The sequence below is a fragment of the Labrus bergylta genome, chromosome 4 (assembly GCF_963930695.1).
Source record: "Labrus bergylta chromosome 4, fLabBer1.1, whole genome shotgun sequence".
NCBI classification, from domain to species: domain Eukaryota; kingdom Metazoa; phylum Chordata; class Actinopteri; order Labriformes; family Labridae; genus Labrus; species Labrus bergylta.
Window position 1 is genome coordinate 2,617,536 of NC_089198.1, and position 14,807 is coordinate 2,632,342.

Here is a 14,807-nt window from a genome sequence, read left to right on the forward strand (position 1 = left end):
TGCAGAGTATCAAAAGGAGAAAGCGTAACCATGGCAACCACTCGCACGCTGAGTCCATCCGTCTTACCTGTGGATGTTTTTGTTATTTCTGAGACAACGCCAACAACAACCCTCTTCCTGCGTCCAAATCTACCGAGCACGATCAGACTTTGGGGTCAAGTGTACCTGGATCCGAGTCACATCAGGGACCCGGACCCGGACCCAGGTACACTTGACCACAGACGTTTTGTGTCCAAGTGAAAGCAGTTTGTCTGTTAGCACGCCGTTTTCCATATGAGGGCAGGAAAAAACTCCCAGCAGCCACCTCTCTCCCTCTCTCTCTCTCTCTCTCTCTCTCTCTCTCTGTCTCTCTCTCTCTCTCTCTCTCTCTGTCTCCCTCTCTCTCTCTCCCCTCCCTATCTCTCTCTCTTCCTCTCTCTCTGTCTCCCTCTCTCTCTCTCCCTCCCTATCTCTCTCTCTCCCTCTCTCTGTATCTCTCTCTCCCTATCTCTCTCTCTCTCTTTCTCTCTATCCCTCTCTCTCTCTGTCTTATCGCTCTCTCTCTCCCTCTCCCTCTCTCTCTCTCTCTCGCTCTTATCTCGCTCTCTCTCTCTCTCTCTCTCTCTATCTCTCTCTCTCTCTTTCTCTCTATCTCTCTCTCTCCCTCTCTGTCTCTCTCTCTCTCCCTCTCTGTCTCTCTCTCTCTCCCTCTCTGTCTCTCTCTCTCTCTCTCTCTCTCTGTCTCTCTCTCCCTGTCTCTCCCTCTCTCTCTCTCTTTCTCTCTCCCTCTCTCTCTCTCTCTCTCTCTCTCTCTCTCTCTCTCTCTCTGTCCATCCCTCGGTGGGTCAGCGTCTCTCTGCCCGGCGGAAACACATTCCAGCCGGTTCATTCCTGCCGTCACTGTGCCCCTCTCTCTCCCCCCACACAGTCTGAGAGAGAACCCCCCTCCCCTTCCTCCCCCCTCCCCTGAGGCTCTTTTCATGTTCAGACCTGAGTCCGGCCCCCTGAGGAGAGACTCCCGGGGTCAGCACTCCACAATAGGCGGGTTAGCTCCACTTAAAGCCAAACCGGCCGGTCCAGGAGGGTCTTAACGGGAGCTTAGACCTGCTGCAGGAAGAACAGGGAAGGAAAGACCCAGACTTTATTAAAGTTCTGTTTCCTGTTTACAATCAGAGGAGCGATTCAACCGTCCAATCAGACGTCAGATAAAGTCTTTGATGATTCTTCAGGATCTTCATAGCTCCTCAAACTAGGCCCGTCCCCTTAGCACCTACATAGTCCCACCTGATTGGTCGACTGATTGTTTTTTAGTTTAGTTAGAAACTATTTGTCGTCCAGACTTGGAATTAGAATTTATTCTTTGTCGTTCTCCTCGTTTGTTCAGCGAGGACGGTGAGAACGCGTGCGAGCTGCGTCGCTCCTCACAGCGGTCTCTTTGTTCCATCGTCTCCTCAATCCTCCGATTGTTCAGAGGAATTCCTCCAGACGATCGTCACGGCGTCCACGCTGACGACACGACTCACACTGATGTATTCTGTGACCGTTAAGTAATCTACATCCTGCCCTCTGATTGGTCCATTTCTCTCTCTGACACAAACATTAAAGAGGACATATTCTCCCCCTCCTCCACCTTTTCAAACAGTCCTCCTCCACCTTTTCAAATTGTCCCCTCCTCCACCTTTTCAAATTGTCCTCCTCCTCCACCTTTTCAAACAGTCCCCTCCTCCACCTTTTCAAACAGTCCCCCTCCTCCACCTTTTCAAACTGTCCCCTCCTCCACCTTTTCAAACTGTCCCCGCCTCCACCTTTTCAAACAGTCCCCTCCTCCACCTTTTCAAACAGTCCCCCTCCTCCACCTTTTCAAACAGTCCTCCTCCTCCACCTTTTCAAACAGTCCCCTCCTCCACCTTTTCAAACAGTCCCCCTCCTCCACCTTTTCAAACAGTCCTCCTCCTCCACCTTTTCAAACTGTCCCCTCCTCCACCTTTTCAAACTGTCCCCGCCTCCACCTTTTCAAACAGTCCCCTCCTCCACCTTTTCAAACAGTCCCCCTCCTCCACCTTTCAAACAGTCCTCCTCCTCCACCTTTTCAAACAGTCCTCCTCCACCTTTTCAAAACAGTCCTCCTCCACCTTTTCAAACTGTCCCCTCCTCCACCTTTTCAAACTGTCCCCGCCTCCACCTTTCAAACAGCCCTCCTCCACCTTTTCAAACAGTCCTCCTCCACCTTTTCAAACAGTCCCTCCTCCACCTTTTCAAACAGTCCACCTTTTCAAACAGTCCTCCTCCTCCACCTTTTCAAACAGTCCTCCTCCTCCACCTTTTCAAACAGCCCTCCTCCACCTTTTCAAACAGTCCCCTCCTCCACCTTTTCAAACAGTCCTCCTCCTCCACCTTTTCAAACAGTCCCCTGTGGTCTAAATGAAACATCTGTTCTGTGCTTTGGTCAAAATATAACATGAATCAAGCACCAGAGGAGGTTTGTGACCCTGTAGAAACCAGCTCTCTCAGAACGCTCTGTTTTGGTGTGTGTCTCTTTAAATGTAATGACCCCCCCCCCCCCCTGAGTTTTCCCATTAGACATCACTCCTCTGTAGAGAGAATAAAAATGGCCGACCTGTGCAAAAGTTTTGTTCTAGGCTTGGGGTGGAGTCCATGGGTGGAGATACCAGTGGAGGGATTTATTTTTACAAGAATCCCACTGTGACATCACAAGGAGAGCACATTTGAAACAGAGCATTTTCCTCTGTGTTGTAAGACTTATGCAGACCACAAACAAAGGACTGGATGGGTTTATTTCACATGTTGTGGGTCAGTAGACACTCAGGTTACACAGATAAATGTTCAAAAACACTGAAGAGGATTCTTAATAATATGTCTCCTTTAACATCGAGCTGACCTCTAGCTCAGTTTGAACATCCTGAGAGACAAAACATCAAGGAACAAACAAGAGACAACAAACAGAGAACATCAGTCATCCTTTTTGTCGAGTCCTTCTTCGCTCTGACCTTTTTCTTACTCGTGAATAAAAACGGTCTGACTCTGTTGGTCGTTCCGTCCCAGCAGCCACCTGGGCTCCGCTCGGCGTCCCCCCCCCCCCCCCCTCCTGTGTTTACCCGCTGGTCGCTGACTGAAGCTTTTTGTGTTTGTGAGGATGTGGAGGCGTTTCTTTATTTAAAGACACGTCGGTGACAGAGTGTGTTCCTGCCCCCCCCCCACACTCCCTCAGACCTCTTTCTGATGTCAGTCCAGAGAATCGAGGGTCGGGGGGGGGTTTCAGAGTGAAAAGATGCTTCAGATCACAGCTGGTCAGAGTCACATCTGAATAAAACACTTCCTGACAAACAGTCTCCGCACAGCTGAAACTCCTCCCACGTTACTTTAAGACTCTTGAACTGGTCGGAGGTGTCTGACGGGACGGATCGCAGGGAGACCAGTCGAAAACAGAGAGAAGTGTGGAATTTATTTATTTGAAGCTCTTAAAAAGGTTTCTCACTAAACCACAACTTCAAACTTTGATATGTTTCTCGTATAAATCGAAGATGTTGATTCTTGTTTGTTACCACGGCAACTAAAATAGAAGTCCAAGATCGATCTAATCTATCGAAGTTTTAATGTCGCTGACAAACTCCTGCTCACTTTCTAAACATCAACAACGTTTGTTTCTCCTTCAGTTCAGACGAGGGCTCGACCGATGCTAACACCGATATATCGGCCGATATCTTTCTTGGATCTGTGTTGGATTTGTAGAGATAGATTTTGATGTTTGTTGTGTTGATCCCTCAGTTATCAAACACTTGTTGAAAAAATTAATAATGAAGACAAGATGACTTCATGACGAGTCAAGATCACTCGACTGGAAAGAAACTGAGCATGAATGTGCATCACCGCTCCACAGAGTGATGATGCTTGTTGTAATCCATACAGCGCCCCCTGCTGGTGACAGAGAGCTGCTGGTGTGATAAAATGATGCTCAAATGAAATGGTTACACTGGTGAATGAATGAAGTTCTATCAGTGTATATCTGAGATAAAATGAGGTTATGCTGATATCGGCCGATGTTATCGTCTGTCTGATAAATCGGTCGGGCTCGAGTTCAGACTTGGTGACGGCAGCTTTTCATGTTTCTACCTCCTGCGTGGTGCCGAGAGAACGCTGGAGTTCCAAACGTTGGTGCCTTTTGATACCACGACGATATTATCGCCGATAAGAATCGAAGAGTTTAAAAACAAGTCTGCAAATCTTCAGTCATCATTTTATATTTGTAACTTAAAGTAGTTTGAAGCGTTTCTGTAAAACATCCCCCACCCTGCAGCATGAACCTTCACCTGTTCACACACACACACACACACACACACACACACACACACACACAGAGGAGGAAGTCGGTGTGTTTGCTCTCTCTTCATTGTTTCCTGTAATAAACTGCAGTCAGTCTTTGTGAGCGGCCCTCCGTCCTATCAGCTCCGTCCTACAACCCCCCCCCCCCCCCCGGCCCCCCCTCCCGGGGCCCCTGTCAGCACACTGTTTACAGAGCAGATTCTTTGGCTGAGCAAACAGTCGAACCCCCCGACTCAAACATGGCGGCTGGCGTTCCTTCACACGCTGAGACTGACGGCTCCTGCAACCTCGAGCCGCCACGCTCTGCTCGCCGGCGTGCTCAGACTCGCCAAATATGCAGCGACCAGAGACCCCACAGCCCCCTAGAGTGTCAGGAGTTAAAGGGCCAGACCGCTGCAAGTCCAAACTCCACCTCACATTCCTGCTCCCAAATCCTTGTTCTTAGAGAGAGAGAGAGACTTAGAGAGAGAGACTTAGAGAGAGAGAGAGAGAGAGTTAGAGGGAGAGAGAGAGAACTAGGAACCAGATTAAAGATGACATATTCAAACTGAAATGTTTTAAAGTATTGACTCTGAATGAGAGAAAGGTAAACATGAGTACTGATTTGGTCTCTTCTTCTTCTCTGCAGGTAAGGCCTTCGACATCACCTACGTGCGGCTCAAGTTCCACACCAGCCGCCCGGAGAGCTTTGCCATCTACAAGCGGACGAGGGAGGGGGGCCCCTGGGTGCCGTACCAGTACTACAGCGGCTCCTGCGAGAAGACGTTCCAGAAGGCGGGCCGAGGCTTCATCCGCACCGGAGAGGATGAGCAGCACGCGCTCTGCACCGACGACTTCAGCGACATCTCGCCGCTCACCGGGGGGAACGTGGCCTTCTCCACGCTGGAGGGCCGGCCCAGCGCCTACAACTTCGACAACAGCCCCGTCCTGCAGGTGAGAGTCTAAAGCCCCGTTTCCACCAAGCGGTCCGGTCCGGTTCAGTATGGTACTGATTGTTTTGGCGTTTCCACCGTCAAGTTGGGAATGGTTTCAAAATAAGGGATCTGTACCGTCCTACTTTTTTGGTACTCTTCTGTTGAGGGGCTGAGGGTTCTGATCCGACTATAAAGGGTCCCTTTTGTTTACTGTGTCCCTCAGTGTTTCCCCTAGGTTTACAGCTTTTGGGGGGGGGGGGGGTTGCGGGCAGAGGGACGCCGACACAAACACTTGAAGGAGTCTTGGTGTTCATGAGTTACTTTTAATGACAGCTGTCCTGTTCTATCAGAAAGGTTCCTTAAATGACTTCTTTCCCTGATTTCCGACTCTATCCACTATCATATCTCTAAAAGCCCCAAATATTACTTGACCTTCAAAGGGGGGCAGGGGGCCGTTGGGGCCCCCCCCTAATAAAATGGTAGGGGAAACACTGTCCCTGTTCTTCTTCTTTGTTGAACTTAATTAATAGCGGGCTACACTGTGTCGTCGCGCTGCTATGATGTCACACTATTACACAGCTGACGCAGCTATCTCCATCTGGTTTAGACTCCGCCTCTCCAATACGGGGACGGCTAGCTGTGGAAACTCAAGCAAGACCAGGGTTTACCGTTCTGAACTGGACTGAACCAAAGCAGACCGCTTGTTGGAAACAGGACTAAAGGAACTGTACAGACTGCCTAGTTTCAGTGCGATGTCAGCCCATCCATGCATAGCAACCTGCTGCACTCTGGGCGAGAGAGAGAGACTTAATATCATCACTAACGAGCGCTGCACTGAACCTGTGTGAACGTAACAGGATGGAGCTGTTTTAAAGATGATTTAACGTGAGGGATGAAGAGGGATGTGTTTGGATCTCTGAAGGCAGCACGCGCTCCTCTTCATCTTCTGATGTTTGAATTCTTTGAACGGCCTCTAATCGAGATCCAAACGTGCGCCATCACCAGGCCACCACAAGAGCCTTAAAGTGGGATGCTCCTTTATCTGCACATGATGATGTTCATGATGATGTTCATGATGATGTTCATGATGATGTTCATGATGATGTTCATGATGATGTTCTTGATGATGTTCATGATGATGTTCATGATGATGTTCATGATGATGTTCATGATGATGTTCATGATGATGTTCATGATGATGTTCATGATGTTCATGATGATGTTCATGATGATGTTCATGATGCAGTGAGGGTGAAAGTTCTCGATGTGGAGTTTGATTGGAAGATGTCGGATGAATTCAGTCTTCAGTGTGACTCCTCCGTCTGTCTGCCCACCGCTCCCATGTTTCAACTCGTGACATCCTCCTCAGAACCTGAAATACTGTCACACCCATCTTATCAGCATTTATATAACCAGAGGCGTGTCGGTGATCTGTTGACCCGACACGCCTCTGGGAAACGTCTTAGTTATTCTGCTGCATCAAGCGACTAGCTGTTAACGACATCCAGCCTGGAAGTCCTTTACCTGTGCTCTGCCTCTGGTCACTTCCTGTCAGCACCTGTGCTCTGTCTCTGGTCACTTCCTGTCAGCACCTGATACATGAATTGTCAGAATAAACAGATTAAATCAGAGCTTCTCTTTAATGTTACTGTAGATATTAGATCAGTGAGTTAGTGGAAGCGAGGACTCGAGTCTCAGATCTTTTGACAGGATGTGAGGTCTCTGTCTCCAAGGTGTTTTATGTTGAAAGTTCAGTTCTGTCTGTGGCTTTGACTCTTCCTCAGAGAAGTTCTCCACATAAACACTGAGGGACACATTTCATGACTAAACACAAACGTTTAGAGAGAGAGAAACCGCCTGAAGTGACTCACTGAGTGACCGAGTGAACATTCAGAATAAAAGCTGTCTGAAATGCAAGTAGTGTCAAACTAAGAATAAAAACGTGCTTTTACTTTGAAAAGCATGCCAGATGCACACTCGGTGCTGCTTCGGCTGCTTTGGCTCACAGTGCTCTGCAACTCTCCGTGAGCAGTCGTTCTTCACGGTCTCCAGAGTGACCATCGCTCAGGCTCTCGTCTATGAGCTGCACATTTACTCGCTCAGTCCAAAGATACTGCCAAGTGTCTCGACATGTTGCTAGGCGACGCCCCCCGAGTTTCCCACTGCAGCAGCAGCAGCAGCTCGAGTTTGGTTCCACTGACCTGCAGCTGCACGAAGGACTCTTCTTCCTCTTCATGTCCTCCCTCCTCCTCCTCCTCCTCCTCCTCCTCCTCATGTCCTCCCTCCCCCTCCTCTTCCTCCTCCTCCTCATGTCCTCCCTCCTCCTCCTCTTCCTCCTCCTCCTCATGTCCTCCCTCCTCCTCCTCCTCCTCCTCCTCCTCATGTCCTCCCTCCCCCTCCTCTTCCTCCTCCTCCTCATGTCCTCCCTCCTCCTCCCCCTCCTCTTCTTCCTCCCCCTCCCCCCTCCTCCCCCTCCTCAGCATGTTTGTGTTTCCATGTTGCTTCACTGCCTGTGGTTGATGTTGCTTCATCTCTGGAAAGTCTGTTTTCATTCTTCTCTCCTCGCTGTCTGTTGCACAAGTTTCTCCTCTCTCTCTCCTCTGCTCCCACGATGTTTTCATTTCACTTGGGATCCCTAACCACTTCCTGTTTCTGTGCTTGACTTCATGTCCTAACCTTCACTCTACTAGAAGCTCTTTACTTTATTTCTAAATAAAGGCACACTGCAAGTAAAGTACTCTTAGCTTAAGACAGGACAAACCTTCAAAATAAAAGCATTTATTTTTAAGTGTAATTCTAAAAAGTGAAACACTTGACAGCCTTGAAGTATATTAATGTGTTCAGTTATGCTGAGTCAGCATTTCCAGCATGGCGACCATCATGGATGGGACTCCAAAGCCCCCTGCAGGAACAGACGGGGGGGGGGGGGGGCGTTTTCCAACCTTTCTCAGACTTTTAGTAACACAGTCATGAACGTTTGGAGGGCTCTGAAGAGTGGTCCCACTCTTCTGATATATGTTTAATAAAATGAGCTTGTGCTTCCTGTGATGGAGGTTTCAGGTCTAACAGCCTCCCTGATGTGTCTCCAACACCCCTCGGTGTAAATGAACAGATTTAGCCCCCCGGCCGCACTCTAAACTTCCTTATTTGACTCGTCGGCATGAAGCTATTTATACCGAAGCTGTGCACTCTTTGGAGGCGTCAGACGGCTCTTTGACATTCCTGCCGTCTGTCATCTCTGAGCTCCGGGAGGAAAATAACCACCAGCTGAGAGCGTCCGCCGCAACAGCCCGTTTGGCTGCCGACCAGCTCGAACTCTGCTTTTATTCTGGAGCCTCGCTCTGAAACATTTTAGGATCCGGACCCCCTTAAAATAAAGCAGCTTCTACGTAGAAGTGTCGGCTATCTGAGAGCTGAGTTTCCACCCCTGAAGTTCTCAGATCGTTGATAAATGTCAGAAATCTGAGAGAGAACGCCTCCCGGGACATCAGCAGAAAGACGAACAACTGACATGTTACCTCGTCAGCAGGTGTCTGGTTCTGTTGGAGGTTTCTGCCTGTTAAAGGATGTGTTTCCATCTCATGGTGGATTCATGTTGTTTCTCTGTGAACGAAAAAACAAACAGGACGCTCTACGTCTGCACCGGGTTGACGTTTAAACGTAGCCTCGTTTGAACGCAGAGTTTAGGCTCTGTTAACATTTGAGGTTACACCGAGCTCCCAGTAGGTGTGAGGTCCTCTGTCAAGTCTGGTTGTCATGGTGATGGTCTGTGTCTGTAGTGTTCAACCTCGGTGACCGATTACTGTCTCCATGTACTGAGGTCATGTAATGTTCACTCACTCACTCCACCAGCCGCCCCGCCCACCATGGGGTCCAGAGCCTTCAGCATCCGTTACACATCCCTAAAACTGACTCTCTCTCCATTTTTAAATCTCATCTCCAAACATCTTTTTACACGTTCAGTCTGACCGTTATCCATCCTGTCGATTTGTCTTTTCAATGTTGATTTTACCGATTTACTGTAACTTTGTTGAACCCGCAGGTCGAGGGTTCGATCCCTAGTTCCTGCCGCCAACTGTCCGATGTGTCCTTGGGCAAGACACTAAACCCCAAGTTGCTCCTGCTGCTTTGCCAGCAGTGTGTGAATGTGTATGAACGGATGAGTTAATACTGATGGTCTCTTTACACAGCGGCCTCTACCATCAGTGTGTGAATGTGTATGAATGGATGAGTTAATACTGATGGACTCTTTACTCAGCAGCCTCTACCATCAGTGTGTGAATGTGTATGAATGGATGAGTTAATACTGATGGACTCTTTACTCAGCAGCCTCTACCATCAGTGTGTGAATGTGTATGAATGGATGAGTTAATACTGATGGACTCTTTACTCAGCAGCCTCTACCATCAGTGTGTGAATGTGTATGAATGGATGAGTTAATACTGATGGACTCTTTACTCAGCAGCCTCTACCATCAGTGTGTGAATGTGTATGAATGGATGAGTTAATACTGATGGACTCTTTACTCAGCAGCCTCTACCATCAGTGTGTGAATGTGTATGAATGGATGAGTTAATACTGATGGACTCTTTACTCAGCAGCCTCTACCATCAGTGTATGAATGTGTATGAACGGATGAGTTAATACTGATGGTCTCTTTACACAGCGGCCTCTACCATCAGTGTGTGAATGTGTATGAATGGATGAGTTAATACTGATGGACTCTTTACTCAGCGGCCTCTACCATCAGTGTATGAATGTGTATGAACGGATGAGTTAATACTGATGGTCTCTTTACACAGCGGCCTCTACCATCAGTGTGTGAATGTGTATGAATGGATGAGTTAATACTGATGGTCTCTTTACACAGCAGCCTCTACCATCAGTGTGTGAATGTGTATGAATGGATGAGTTAATACTGATGGTCTCTTTACACAGCAGCTTCAACCATCAGTGAGGAGTAGAGGTGTTACCTGCGGTGTAAAAGAGCTTTGAGTCATCAGAAGTCCAGAGAAGATCTAGGGTTAGTAATAAAGAACCAGGCCTCGGCCGTGCTTGGGCCCTGAATGTCCGAGCTCTTGTTCTCAGGCTGCTGCAGCTCAGCTGAATGTTTGAGCGTCCCAGAGGACTGTTGGAGTTTAGGCTCAGTTCTTCCTTTTAGAAAAACACGTGTTTCAGCGGAGGCGTTCCTCACGGCCACAGAGCCGCTGCACATGATTGATAGCAAACAAATGTTCAGTATAAACAGTGTTGACTCAGCCAAGGACCACGAGAGCTTCCTGGACGGACAGTCTGAAGAGCTGCAGCTGCCGGGCGGACGATAGGAAGAGTTTATTCTGCATGAATCATCGAGAGAGAGAGAGAGAGAGAGAGAGAGAGAAACTTGGGGAGTTACAGGGCGCAGGAAGCTTCCAGATAACTGACCAGCTGAGAAAGCAGCTGCAGAAAGTTTTCAACAATGACAATCCTTCATGAGAGCCAAATGTCAAGCAGAAAGCGGCACCCTGCCAAACACTGAACCTCCATCAGTTTGAGGATAAACTTCCAGTGAAGTGGAAGCTAATCTGTCCTACAAGCTAACGGTGACTTCACAGTGGAAGATTTGAAACTACATCAAAGAGACTCAAACTACTACGAGAAATAATACGATACCATACGACATGACACCCCACCTGATACATCTTTATATGACACGATATGATTTGATACAGTACGATCTGACACGACACAAAATGAGACAATCCAATCCAAAACAATACAATGAACATTACGACACGACTCGTTACGATACTCTACATTACGATATGATGCGTTGTATGACACGGCCGAGAATGTGACTGAACAGATCTCCAAAAGGCTCCAACACAACCCAGAGGTTAAAGGTCAGGGACTGAATTAGCTGATGGGACACCTAGCGGACAGCTAGCAGCTCACACTTGTCACTATCAGGCCATGCCCCCTATTTCTACATCCCTTTAAACCTTTATAAAATGTAAACAGTTGAAGAGATAAATGAGCTCTAGAGACCCAAACTGTTTTTGTACCAGGATGTAAACATGTTTATTTTAACATGGGGCTCTATGGAGACTGACTCACTGCAGGAGACAGACTCTAGTGGACACTGGAGGAACTGCAGCTGTAAAGTTGTACATTTTAACATGGGGCTCTATGGGGACTGACTCACTGCAGGAGACAGACTCTAGTGGACACTGGAGGAACTGCAGCTGTAAAGTTGTACATTTTAACATGGGGCTCTATGAGGACTGACTCACTGCAGGAGACAGACTCTAGTGGACACTGGAGGAACTGCAGCTGTAAAGTTAGACATTTTAACATGGGGCTCTATGAGGACTGACTCACTGCAGGAGACAGACTCTAGTGGACACTAGAGGAACTGCAGCTGTAAAGTTAGACATTTTAACATGGGGCTCTATGAGGACTGACTCACTGCAGGAGACAGACTCTAGTGGACACTAGAGGAACTGCAGTCCTTGACGTTGCTGCTAGCATTGACCACGCACATGAGGACACAACTTAAACCATGTTGCCTCGTCCTTCTTGTCTGCTCTTTAGTCTTATTTTGAACTGGGTTTAAGGGCGTAGTTAAATGTGTAACGATGGATGGAAAATAATTAAATCAATCGTAGCAGTGAACGTCACAGAGACACGGATGATAAACTGTGAAAATTAAACCTCAGTGAAACAGTTTCTTGAGCTGAGAGAAAAAAAGGTGCGGTTGAATCAGAAATCTGTTCCACATTCTCAGCAGTTATACGAGGATTTAACATCGGCGTGCAAAGTCACAAGGAGAGGAGGCAGACGTTTTCCTGCATGGGAGGATAAAAGAAGTTCAACCTGAACATGATTTAAAACGTGCGACCACAGAAAGTCAAACGGTGATATCGGAGACGTTTTTAACCCCTGCTGTTTCCTCTGTGGACACATTGCTTAGCTGTATTTTATCACTTTGCAAACATGACGGTTAAATCTCCTGTTAGCTCTGGAGACAGATTTGCTGTGTGAGACGGGGGCCAATCGGCTGTCAGCAGATATTTTAACTGTTTCCTGCTGACGTTGGAAGTCTGAACATTTTCTTGGAGACATTTGGGAAGACGCTGCTGAACCAAGGAGTCTCCTGGCAGCGTGAAGGTTCCTTAAAACTCCTCTGTCAGAGTCGGGGCTGTGCTGGTTCTGACAGACTCTTTGGGTTCACATCTTTGTTTGTCCTCAAGCAGCTGCTGCTACGAGCTTGATAAAAACCTCCAGGCCTGATAAGCTTCCTGCTGATACTGAACAAAGCTATCGCCGGCCTTCACTCTCAGTTTCCCATGAGTCTTTTCTCCCAGGCGGAACGTTGGGTAACTCTCTTTATCCTCCCCGATGATACAACAAACTGTAACAGGTGTCCCGCAGTAATTCTCTCCAGCTGGCTCTCGTATTCATAACGCCAAGAAAGTAATTCCATTTCACAAAAAAATGTCACAGTTTGAGCGCCTGTTTGTGGCCGTGCGTCACTGTGAGTGTTTCCCACAGCCTGAAGACCCAAAAACACGCCTCTGTTTGCAGCTTCATGAGCCAGGCTTTCAGAGATTTCAACTTTGTGTCTGAGGAATCTTTAAGTCCACATCTGTGTTTGCTTCAGCCAGAAGAGAGGCTGCAGGGAGGAGGGTCCAGAGAGGGTAACATTCAGAATGACGGGTTATATTGTGATCAAGTCGTTAATGTTTCCTTTGAGATCAATGAGCGCTGACTTTTCATCCAGCGCCATCATGAGCTCAACTTTTTATTACCTCTGATACTTTGGCTTCTAACTCCTGCAGACCTTTCTGAAATGTCCTCGCAGCTAAGCTGTACTTTGTGTTAGCGGGGATTGTTCCATTGTCTTCAATGCTTCTGCTTAAAAACATCTGAGCAGGCAAAAGACGGAGAGGATGGACTTTTCTCATCAATGGGGGGGTTTGTAGTCAGACAAGGGACACATATTAGAGTTAGAGGAACATGGGAAAGAGGATTTAGCATCATATGCGACCCTTAGAGTGCACTCACACTCGGCCCAGTTTTCCTGTACTGTGCTAAAGCCTCATTGCCCCCCCCCCCCCCCCCCCATTCCCCCACTGGCCTGCACTCACACTGCTCCAGGACTAACCGGGCCTGAGCACGGTTAGTCCTTACCTTACCTTGTACATAACGTCGTAATACAACACGTGCATGACTTTATAAAGCTTTATGAAGCATGCTCAGTCTACAAGACAGACGGACTCAGGCAGTGGAATCAGCGTCGTCTCATCTTAAAACGACTCTGAGAACATGGCCGCTACTTTACTGACTTTGTGTTTTATTCTGAGTCATGTTAGTCAGATACAGACAGAACACTCTGAGAATTCTCCATAATAAAGGCGGGGATCAATTATATGTGTTGTCCACGTTAAGTACCTGTACTTGTGCTCGTGCATGATCAACAGTACCGTGCATGAGCACACCTTCTCATCGACTGGATTTTGGGGGTCAAACCCGCTCGTGCACGGCAGGGATTGCCGAGTGTTAGCGCATTCTTAGAAAGTTCAACTGTAGACTCAGAAAGCTGATTGGATTTGCAGGAGAAAATAATTAAGTATCTAAAGCACAAAGGGTCAGAGATGTGTCTTCATTGTGTTTCTTCTTTTCACCTCAAACAGCTGTTTCAGGTGTTTTATAAAGTAACCAGTGTCTGTGTGTCTTAGTGGGATTAAAAATGAGCTGCATGCATTTATGAAGAAACTCATCGCTCAGGCTTTAATGGCGTCCTGCACGACCTGCAGCGTTTAGTAGGTTTGAGGTTTTGGCTGTTTTGGAAGAGCAACATGAAGTTTTGTCTCCCACCATTATGATATGTTTGTTTTGTCGGGAGGGAAAGTTTCATTGCATGGAGTGTTTGCTGATTGATCAACAAGCCTTGTGTCGCTAACAGTGTGTCCATGTTGTGTCTTTTTGCAGGACTGGGTGACCGCCACAGATATCAGAGTGACCCTGAACAGGCTCAACACGTTCGGAGACGAGGTTTTCAACGACCCCAAGGTCCTCAAGTCCTACTACTACGCTATCTCCGACTTCGCTGTGGGAGGAAGGTAAAGAGCTCGTGGAGGACTTGGTGCAAACTTAGGGCTGTTTTATGATTCTGGTCAAAAATCGTAAAGCTAATGACTCCTGTTTCATTACCATGGCAACAAGAATAGAAGTCCTAGACACCTGATGGTGGGTGATTTCTTAATTTTAATGAAAAAGATTGCAGACAACCCTCTGCACACTGTCTCAAATGTTCATAAACATTGTTCAGTGTGCAGGAGTTTCCTCACATGTCTTATGAAATACATGTCCTTGACCACCTTTCTGTGTGGTCTGCTTCCCTGAGGCCTGCACTGGAATCCACATGAGAACACCTTTTCCTGCACGTCAGGAAAAAAAGGTCTGGACAGGCATTACAGGAGTGTGAAACAGGCTCCCTCTGCAGCCATAATCTGTCTGAAATGTGGAACAGATTTCCATTACACAGCCAGCATTCCTGACATTCCTGGCAGGCAGGGCAGGATTACAGGG

At 47.7% G+C, this 14,807-nt stretch overlaps 1 protein-coding gene across 1 annotated transcript in view; it reads left to right on the forward strand.

Annotated features, from left to right (window-relative positions):
• The window catches only part of lamc1 (laminin, gamma 1), a 36,659-nt gene that overhangs the window by 4,043 nt on the left and 17,809 nt on the right, over positions 1-14,807 (forward strand). Inside the window, 2 exon segments of the mRNA XM_065953468.1 lie at positions 4,949-5,253; positions 14,208-14,338. Coding sequence (XP_065809540.1) covers positions 4,949-5,253; positions 14,208-14,338 — 436 coding nt within the window.